The sequence below is a fragment of the Centroberyx gerrardi genome, chromosome 3, assembly GCF_048128805.1.
Source record: "Centroberyx gerrardi isolate f3 chromosome 3, fCenGer3.hap1.cur.20231027, whole genome shotgun sequence".
NCBI classification, from domain to species: Eukaryota; Metazoa; Chordata; class Actinopteri; order Beryciformes; family Berycidae; genus Centroberyx; species Centroberyx gerrardi.
The window spans coordinates 16,863,690-16,873,689 of NC_135999.1; the positions used below are offsets into that span (position 1 = coordinate 16,863,690).

The 10,000-nt window shown below is 41.9% G+C and overlaps 3 protein-coding genes across 6 annotated transcripts in view; all 3 read left to right on the forward strand.

Moving 5' to 3' along the window:
* LOC139922150 (cytochrome P450 3A40-like) overlaps window positions 1-969 on the forward strand; it is a 4,778-nt gene extending 3,809 nt beyond the window's left edge. For both annotated transcript variants that reach the window (XM_078290866.1, XM_078290868.1), the window contains 3 exons: window positions 1-41; window positions 191-353; window positions 633-969. The exon at window positions 1-41 is cut by the window's left edge and continues 186 nt beyond it. In XM_078290866.1, the coding sequence (XP_078146992.1) occupies window positions 1-41; window positions 191-353; window positions 633-722 (294 nt within the window). In that variant the 3' untranslated portion in view covers window positions 723-969. The remainder of the gene's footprint in view (window positions 42-190; window positions 354-632) is intronic.
* The window catches only part of LOC139925757 (cytochrome P450 3A40-like), an 11,260-nt gene extending 3,840 nt beyond the window's left edge, over window positions 1-7,420 (forward strand). The window contains exons 2-14 of one of the 2 annotated variants that reach the window (XM_078290869.1): window positions 3,262-3,354; window positions 3,565-3,658; window positions 3,824-3,876; window positions 4,110-4,209; window positions 4,332-4,445; window positions 4,740-4,828; window positions 5,004-5,152; window positions 5,342-5,469; window positions 5,595-5,670; window positions 5,793-5,962; window positions 6,320-6,546; window positions 6,681-6,843; window positions 7,123-7,420. In XM_078290869.1, coding sequence (XP_078146995.1) covers window positions 3,284-3,354; window positions 3,565-3,658; window positions 3,824-3,876; window positions 4,110-4,209; window positions 4,332-4,445; window positions 4,740-4,828; window positions 5,004-5,152; window positions 5,342-5,469; window positions 5,595-5,670; window positions 5,793-5,962; window positions 6,320-6,546; window positions 6,681-6,843; window positions 7,123-7,212 — 1,524 coding nt within the window. In that variant the 5' untranslated portion in view covers window positions 3,262-3,283 and the 3' untranslated portion in view covers window positions 7,213-7,420. Of the gene's footprint in view, window positions 1-3,261; window positions 3,355-3,564; window positions 3,659-3,823; window positions 3,877-4,109; window positions 4,210-4,331; window positions 4,446-4,739; window positions 4,829-5,003; window positions 5,153-5,341; window positions 5,470-5,594; window positions 5,671-5,792; window positions 5,963-6,319; window positions 6,547-6,680; window positions 6,844-7,122 lie in introns of those variants that run through there. The other variant, XM_078290873.1, reaches the window with a different exon arrangement.
* A 2,183-nt stretch (window positions 7,421-9,603) lies between these two features.
* Window positions 9,604-10,000, forward strand: part of LOC144537854 (cytochrome P450 3A40-like) — a 10,334-nt gene continuing 9,937 nt past the window's right edge. For both annotated transcript variants that reach the window (XM_078290655.1, XM_078290650.1), the window contains exons 1-2: window positions 9,604-9,701; window positions 9,911-10,000. The exon at window positions 9,911-10,000 is cut by the window's right edge and continues 4 nt beyond it. In XM_078290655.1, coding sequence (XP_078146781.1) covers window positions 9,631-9,701; window positions 9,911-10,000 — 161 coding nt within the window. In that variant the 5' untranslated portion in view covers window positions 9,604-9,630. The remainder of the gene's footprint in view (window positions 9,702-9,910) is intronic.

Here is a 10,000-nt window from a genome sequence, read left to right on the forward strand (position 1 = left end):
CCTGATCTGTGGCCCGAGCCCGAGGAGTTCAAACCTGAGAGGTATGTGAATGATTTGTTTACATGCAAGGAACCCACACAGAGAGGCCCTGTACTGTATTATTATTATTATTATTTATATGTGTGTGTGTGTGTGTGTGTGTGTGTGTGTGTGTGTGTGTGTGTGCATGTGTGCGCATGTGTACCCCCAGGTTCAGCAAGGAGAACAAGGAGACTGTCGATCCCTACACCTACATGCCTTTCGGGGCAGGGCCCAGGAACTGTATTGGGATGCGATTTGCTCTGGTGCTGATGAAACTGGCCTTGGTGGAGATCCTGCAGAGCTTCAGCTTCTCTGTGTCTAAGGAGACAGAGGTGAGACCACAAATGTCCATCCTTCCACCGCTTATTATTGCTTTATTATTGGTGTGTGAGTACTCTGGTCCAAGATTATTCATTGCTAGTTGGACAATGATAGCAAAGGTATAATAATGTCAAAGGTATCAGCAGTTATAAACGTCTGTTTGTCAGTCCAAAGATCACTTCCTGACACAACACTTACAATACAACTTTAGCACATACAGTATGCACTAAAATGTCAAATAATGCATTTCTAATGGATATCCACTCTTTGATACCGTTGCTACCTGCCAGGTTCCCTTTGAGATGGACATCCAGGGCCTGCTAATGCCAAAACGACCAATCAAACTGAAGCTGGTGCCACGTTCTGACCCCTCAAGCTAGGAAACCAACAACAACAAGAGAAACGCTCACATCAGCTGAGGATGCGCATGCATGCACACCACACACACACACACACACACACACACACATACACACACTGTACATCCGTGTACTGATTTCTATGAATATACTGTTCAGCTGAGTTGTGAAAATATAATGCATTTGATGAAAAAATAATGGCTATAATAGATAAGAATTTTAATTACTTGTATATATGAGTGAATAAAGATGACTGGAACAAACAAAATGCCTTTTCACTTGTTTTATCATGGTATTATTATGGTACAGTGTACCTCTATCAATTGCATATGCAATAGCACTGAGCCAAAGATCTTAATAATTTATAAATAATTCATCAATAATACTTGGAATTATCTAAACATTTTGTGACTTTATGTGAGATTTTCTTAAACTCATGTTTCAAATGTTTTAGATGGACTTAGCCTATACGGAAGCGGATTAGGGCCACGTGAAAAATTAATTTGAGTTCTGACTTTAAAGTCAGAATTCTGAGATTCTGAGAATAAAGTCAGAATTCTGAGATTAAAGTCAGAATTCTGACTTTAAAGTCAGAATTCTGAGATTCTGAGAATAAAGTCAGAATTCTGAGATTAAAGTCAGAATTCTGAAAAATTCTGTATTTGGAGCACAGAAACTAAAAGCAGTCTTTCCGAGTTCAGAATTAACTCGAGGAACTTGGAGCGTGAGCCAGTCGTTTGTGCGGGTTTGGTAGGGTCCAAGGTTCCAGTCTAACATGATATGATATGAGGAGGTGATTTTCCAATAAGGGCTTTATAGATTAATAAATACCAATGCTTATTATGTCTCTCAGACAGGAGAGACATAATAGTACCTCTCTACATGTTTGTTTAGTTCCATTACGTGTTGAGTTGACTGGTAATTCCACTCTGTAATGCTGAGGCACATAACTATCTGTTTGTGTTTAGCATTATATTTGGTTGAGATACCAGATTCCATATTTTCGGGTTAATACAGTAATGACAAACAAACATTGCTGCTATTTCAGTCGCTGTTTTGGTTACAGAATTTACATACATTTTTAGTTACAGAGTTATATGGTAAAGTTTTCTTTGTTCACCGAGAAGTGCACTTCTCGGTGAACTTCTCGCAGGAAACTACTGTTTGGGAGGGCGCCCAATGTGGTCGATGACGTCAACGATGATGTCATGGGCTATTCCATGTCCGTCTTCTAGCAGGATGTCTCAAAAAGTTGGGCACGGATTTGCACAATTTGCACCATTTGTGCAAATCTGTGCCCAACTTTTTGTCAAATTGTCACAGGGTGAAGGAAGACAGTCACCACCTTTTCTATCGGGGAGCAACTACACCGGACAGCAATGCCGGAGTCGGAACCAGTGTACACAATACCCTTTATTATAATATGGTAAAAGAATGACAATAGAAAAAAATACTCAAAAAAACATAGTATAAAGTTTTAGTCCAGTGTCGTCTTTGTCCACCGGCGTCCCGAGTGGCAGGTACAGGCGGGGACTTGGACAGCCGGACCCGGAGACAGTTGACGCCCAACAGCTTAAGATTAAAAAAAACAACAAGAATATTGTCAGGGCGGTACACCCCACCCCAGTCAGTCTTTGGTTCTATTAGGGCTTAGTTGTTGACTCCAGTCTTAGGTACTAAATTTAGGACACACTACAATAGGTTTTGGACGGGAAGAATCACCAAAAATAACCCACGGCACACTAAGGGTTCAATGAAGGAACAATAACTCCGGAAAGTGAATACTACAACCACACTCCACACAAATTAAATCCACAACAGCCAAAACAAGAAAATAATAAGACCCCGTCCAAACCTACTGAAGTAATCCATATTACAACGACTTAATGCTAAAAACCCCAAACTTGATAAAAATATATTAAAAGAGTCAATAGAAGGAGCGCCAACTATAGCTGACGCCTTTAGGTGTAGTCTGTGGAGTCCGATATGAAGGTTGGTTATGGGCCAAGGAAGAACTGATTTACTTTTCATGTCAATTGATCAAAAGGGAGTGTGGTGGTGGGCGTGGCATATCACCAAAAGGTGCACAACTTCCTTGCGGAGTGTTGTCAGACATAGCGGAGGTTGTGCTCTACTGAGCACATTTTCTAGTTTTGATTTTGTATTGACATGAGTTATCCTCAGTTCTTTAAGTCACAGTTTTTATTTTCATTTTTCTTGTGTTGCACTTGTCCTGGTTGCACTGTAAATCAACTTGCCTTCTGAGTCAGCCTTCTACTTCACTATAGACCCTCAGGCTACAGCTATCTTGCAGGTCTCCTGCAATTATTTGCCATCACTGGCTATTGAAGCTCCTAAATTACTAATAACTCTTGCAACATTACAGGTGATGGAGATAGCCAACTCTAAGTCTGCTCAGTCACTCTCTGTCAATTATTCACCTGACCCTGCCTACCGTCATTGGCTCAACTCTCACACACTTACCTGTGACTCACTTGAAGGGATGTTAAAAGATTCTCATTGTATATTGTGGCTTCTTAAAACGTGTGGCACCACAGAGTGCAGAGAGAAAACCTACAGAGATGGGCTTCTTCCCCTATTTCTCTACTGAGACATGGACCCTCCTGGTTGCCGTCATCACACTGATCTTTGTGTAAGAGTCATTTTATAACACATCTCCAGTAATTTGTATTGTGTGTTTATGTATATATGTGTGTGTGTGTGTGTGTGTGTGTGTGTGTGTGTGTGTTCATACCATAAAGTTATGTGAATGGAAATGAAAATATTTTCCTCTTCTCTTCTCTTCTCTTCTCTTCTCTTCTCTTCTCTTCTCTTCTCTTCCGTCTCTGTTTGTTACACACAGGTATGCATATTGGCCGTATGGAATATTTCAGAAGCTAGGCATCCCTGGTCCCAAACCAGTCCCTTTTTTCGGCACCATGCTGGCTTATAGGAAGGTTTGAAACAGAATCCATTGTGTGCCTCTGTCTTTGTGTGTGTGTGTGTGTGTGTGTGTGTGTGTGTATGTGTGTGTATTATTAACCATTGTAACTGATTTTTGATTTTGTGATACTAGCCATTCTGCTCTTTTTCCTGATAATCTGTATTATTCCTATGCCTAGGGATTCATTAACTTTGACGCAGAGTGCTTCCAGAAATATGGGAAAACATGGGGGTAAGTCCGATCAAGTTTCATCTGCCCTACCTTGTTTTTTTCCCTGAGCATCAGAGTGTCATCGTCCGGTGTGTATATGCATATCTGATTGTTGTCTTACCGTAACAACTGCCTGTCTGTCTACCTGTCTGGACATGCACATGTCTGTTTATACTGTTTGTGTACCTGTCTTGTGTAAATGGACTTGTGTCTGATTGAATGATCACTTGGTGTGCTATTCTTGGCATATTTAGTATCTTTGACGGTCGTCAGCCAGTGCTGTGTATCACAGACCCTGCCATGATAAAGACAGTCCTTATTAAGGAGTGCTACTCTTTGTTCACCAATCGCAGAGTAAGCTCCCTCACCATACGACTACAACATTCAGTCATTTGCTTTGTAGTTGAACTACGGCTCTTGTCAGCAGCGGATGGAATACTGACGCTCCGAATATTTCCTAATACATTCTGTTCTAGAACTTCCGTTTGAACGGGCCGCTGTACGATGCCGTGTTCATCGCTGAGGACGACCAGTGGAGGAGGATCCGCAGCGTCCTCTCTCCCTCCTTCACCTCTGGAAGACTGAAGGAGGTGCGGCCCTCTCTTTGCCTTCCCTACCTCCTACTCTCTTTGTTTTTCTCTTCTTTGCTCCATGCTGAATAGAACTCATTGAACAGGCTCTGTGTTGTAAATAAACACCAGCTGAAATCAGATTCTATCTAGAGTAGGCTAAGCACACACAGATTTATTCAGTAAGCCTGTATCTCTCTCTCTCTCTCTCTCTCTGTCTCTCTTTCTGTCTCTCTCTCTCTCTCTCTCTCTGTCTCTCTCTCTCTCTCTCTCTCTCTCTCTCTCTCTCTCTCTCTCTCTCTCTCTGTGCCTCAGATGTTTGACATAATGAAGCACCACTCTGCTAACCTGGTCAGCAGCATGAAAAAGAAGGCAGACAAGGATGAGGTCCTAGAGCTGAAGGAGTGAGAACACTTTTGTACTCCAGTATACTCCACTTACCAACATCTGGATTAATAGCTTCCAAACACACAATGGCAGATGTTTTCAAGCTGGATATATAGAATGTGTGTGTGTGTGTGTGTGTGTGTGTGTGTGTGTGTGTGTGTGTGTGTGTGTGTGTGTGTGTGTGCTCTCCAGGTTCTTTGGATCCTACAGTATGGATGTAGTGACCAGCACAGCCTTCAGTGTAGACATAGACTCACTCAACAACCCCTCAGACCCCTTCGTTACTAACATCAAGAAGATGCTGAAGTTTGACTTTTTCAACCCTCTCTTCCTCATTATTGGTATAGCATTATTTTTATCTTTGTAAAACACAGCATAGTAACTTCTCCAACTTTGTCCTCCACCTAGTTGGTAAACCTACAATATCTATACTAGTAGGCAACTTACTGGAGATGTTTGATGACAGTCAGTACTGCCCCTGTCTTTCCTGTGTCCTGAGTGAAAATCTTACTTCCTCTTCAATACTTCAGCTTTCTTCCCCGTCCTGGGTCCTGTATTTGAGAAGATGGAGTTTTCCTTTTTCCCTGCCTCTGTCACGGACTTCTTTTATGCTGCACTGCAGAAGATCAAGTCTAATCGTGAAGCCAGCAAGCAAAAGGTATGTATGGCTGTGTGTGTGTGTGTGTGTGTGTGTGTGTGTGTGTGTGTGTGTTGGTGGGACATGGGATTAAATCATCATATCTAGAAGTGTAACCTAAAGTGATTGTGTATCTCTACTTTCAGAGTCGGGTGGATTTCCTTCAGCTGATGATTGACTCGCAAAAAGACAATGACTCCACTGAGGGGGAACAGAATCAAGGTGACGTCTTGCACAAACGCATACACAGCCACACACACACACACACACACACACACACACACACACACACACACACACAATTCAAAGCTGTTCTCAATCATGTCTCCTTTCTTTCCCCTCAGATTTAAAAGGTTTAAGCGATCATGAGATCCTTTCTCAGGCTATGATTTTCCTCTTTGCTGGCTATGAAACCAGCAGCAGTTCTCTCACTTTCTTGGCCTACAACCTGGCAACAAACCCTCACATCATGAAACGGCTGCAGGAGGAGATAGACTCCACCTTCCCTAACAAGGTACATAGGAAGTAGGGTAGGATCTCAAAAGTATCATCTAATTTTGCCAATTGTGCATTTACTACATTAAAAGGACCAGTTCAGTGGTCAGTTCAATTTGGTTCAAGGATATTGTAATTTATCAGCGTATACCAGTACCAGGGTTTGTACAACCCGTGCTAAAATTGTATAAAATTGTGTTTTTCTTAGCTCAATACCTCTGTCCACTCTCAGTGTATCCCTTCACCACTCGTGTTAGCTCTTAACTTTGCACAAGCCTAATATGTGTGAGTGGTGGGCTTCTCCTGTGAATAAGTAAGAATTGGTCACAGTAATGTGTGGGAATATGTGTGTGTGTGTGTGTGTCCGCGTGGTCAGGCTTCTGTCCAGTACCAGTCTCTGATGCAGATGGAGTACCTAGACAGCGTCATCAACGAGTCTCTCCGGCTGTACCCCATCGCCCCACGTCTGGAGCGCGTTGCCAAGGCAACCGTGGAGATCAATGGCTTGGTGATTCCAAAAGATATGGTTGTCATGGTACCCACATGGGTCCTGCACCGGGACCCTGAACTGTGGCCCGAGCCCGAGGAGTTCAAACCTGAGAGGTATGTGAATGATTTGTTTACATGCAAGGAACCCACACAGAGAGGCCCTGTACTGTATTATTATTATTATTTATATATGTGTGTGTGTGTGTGTGCATGTGTGTGTGTGTGCATGTGTGCATGTGTACCCCCAGGTTCAGCAAGGAGAACAAGGAGACTATCGACCCCTACACCTACATGCCTTTCGGGGCAGGGCCCAGGAACTGTATTGGGATGCGATTTGCTCTGGTGCTGATGAAACTGGCCTTGGTGGAGATCCTGCAGAGCTTCAGCTTCTCTGTGTCTAAGGAGACAGAGGTGAGACCACAAATGTCCATCCTTCCACCGCTTATTATTGCTTTATTATTGGTGTGTGAGTACTCTGGTCCAAGATTATTCATTGCTAGTTGGACAATGATAGCAAAGGTATAATAATGTCAAAGGTATCAGCAGTTATAAACGTCTGTTTGTCAGTCCAAAGATCACTTCCTGACACAGCACTTACAATACAACTTTAGCACATACAGTATGCACTAAAATGTCAAATAATGCATTTCTAATGGATATCCACTCTTTGATACCGTTGCTACCTGCCAGGTTCCCTTTGAGATGGACATCCTGGACCTGCTAATGCCAAAACGACCAATCAAACTGAAGCTGGTGCCACGTTCTGACCCCTCAAACTAGGAAACCAACAACAACAAGAGAAACGCTCACATCAGCTGAGGATGCGCATGCATGCACACCACACACACACACACACACACACACACACACTGTACATCCGTGTACTGATTTCTATGAATATACTGTTCAGCTGAGTTGTGAAAATATAATGCATTTGATGAAAAAATAATGGCTATAATAGAGAATTTTAATTACTTGTATATATGAGTGAATAAAGATGACTGGAACAAACAAAATGCCTTTTCACTTTTTTTATCATGATATTATTATGGTACAGTGTACCTCTATCAATTGCATATGCAATAGCACTGAGCCAAAGATCTTAATAATTTATAAATAATTCATCAATAATACTTGGAATTATCTAAACATTTTGTGACTTTATGTGAGATTTTCTTAAACTCATGTTTCAAATGTTTTAGATGGACTTAGCCTATACGGAAGCGGATTAGGGCCACGTGAAAAATTAATTTGAGTTCTGACTTTAAAGTCAGAATTCTGAAAAATTCTGTATTTGGAGCACAGAAACTAAAAGCAGTCTTTCCGAGTTCAGAATTAACTCGAGGAACTTGGAGCGTGAGCCAGTCGTTTGTGTGGGTTTGGTAGGGTCCAAGGTTCCAGTCTAACATGATATGATATGAGGAGGTGATTTTCCAATAAGGGCTTTATAGATTAATAAATACCAATGCTTATTATGTCTCTCAGACAGGAGAGACATAATAGTACCTCTCTACATGTTTGTTTAGTTCCATTACGTGTTGAGTTGATTGGTAATTCCACTCTGTAATGCTGAGGCACATAACTATCTGTTTGTGTTTAGCATTATATTTGGTTGAGATACCAGATTCCATATTTTCGGGTTAATACAGTAATGACAAACAAACATTGCTGCTATTTCAGTCGCTGTTTTGGTTACAGAATTTTCCGAGTTATATGGTAAAGTTTTCTTTGTTCACCGAGAAGTGCACTTCTCGGTGAACTTCTCGCAGGAAACTACTGTTTGGGAGGGCGCCCAATGTGGTCGATGATGTCAACGATGATGTCATGGGCTATTCCATGTCCGTCTTCTAGCAGGATGTCTCAAAAAGTTGGGCACGGATTTGCACAATTTGCACCATTTGTGCAAATCTGTGCCCAACTTTTTGTCAAATTGTCACAGGGTGAAGGAAGACAGTCACCACCTTTTCTATCGGGGAGCAACTACACCGGACAGCAATGCCGGAGTCGGAACCAGTGTACACAATACCCTTTATTATAATATGGTAAAAGAATGACAATAGAAAAAAATACTCAAAAAAACATAGTATAAAGTTTTAGTCCAGTGTCGTCTTTGTCCACCGGCGTCCCGAGTGGCAGGTACAGGCGGGGACTTGGACAGCCGGACCCGGAGACAGTTGACGCCCAACAGCTTAAGATAAAAAAAACAACAAGAATATTGTCAGGGCGGTACACCCCACCCCAGTCAGTCTTTGGTTCTATTAGGGCTTAGTTGTTGACTCCAGTCTTAGGTACTAAATTTAGGACACACTACAATAGGTTTTGGACGGGAAGAATTCACCAAAAATAACCCACGGCACACTAAGGGTTCAATGAAGGAACAATAACTCCGGAAAGTGAATACTACAACCACACTCCACACAAATTAAATCCACAACAGCCAAAACAAGAAAATAATAAGATCCAGTCCAAACCTACTGAAGTAATCCATATTACAACGACTTAATGCTAAAAACCCCAAACTTGATAAAAATATATTAAAAGAGTCAATAGAAGGAGCGCCAACTATAGCTGACGCCTTTAGGTGTAGTCTGTGGAGTCCGATATGAAGGTTGGTTATGGGCCAAGGAAGAACTGATTTACTTTTCATGTCAATTGATCAAAAGGGAGTGTGGTGGTGGGCGTGGCATATCACCAAAAGGTGCACAACTTCCTTGCGGAGTGTTGTCAGACATAGCGGAGGTTGTGCTCTACTGAGCACATTTTCTAGTTTTGATTTTGTATTGACATGAGTTATCCTCAGTTCTTTAAGTCACAGTTTTTATTTTCATTTTTCTTGTGTTGCACTTGTCCTGGTTGCACTGTAAATCAACTTGCCTTCTGAGTCAGCCTTCTACTTCACTATAGACCCTCAGGCTACAGCTATCTTGCAGGTCTCCTGCAATTATTTGCCATCACTGGCTATTGAAGCTCCTAAATTACTAATAACTCTTGCAACATTACAGGTGATGGAGATAGCCAACTCTAAGTCTGCTCAGTCACTCTCTGTCAATTATTCACCTGACCCTGCCTACCGTCATTGGCTCAACTCTCACACACTTACCTGTGACTCACTCGAAGGGATGTTAAAAGATTCTCATTGTATATTGTGGCTTCTTAAAACGTGTGGCACCACAGAGTGCAGAGAGAAAACCTACAGAGATGGGCTTCTTCCCCTATTTCTCTACTGAGACATGGACCCTCCTGGTTGCCGTCATCACACTGATCTTTGTGTAAGAGTCATTTTATAACACATCTCCAGTAATTTGTATTGTGTGTTTATGTATATATGTGTGTGTGTGTGTGTGTGTGTGTGTGTGTGTTCATACCATAAAGTTATGTGAATGGAAATGAAAATATTTTCCTCTTCTCTTCTCTTCTCTTCTCTTCTCTTCTCTTCTCTTCTCTTCTCTTCTCTTCCGTCTCTGTTTGTTACACACAGGTATGCATATTGGCCATATGGAATATTTCAGAAGCTAGGCATCCCTGGTCCCAAACCAGTCCCTTTTTTCGGCACCATGCTGGCTTATAG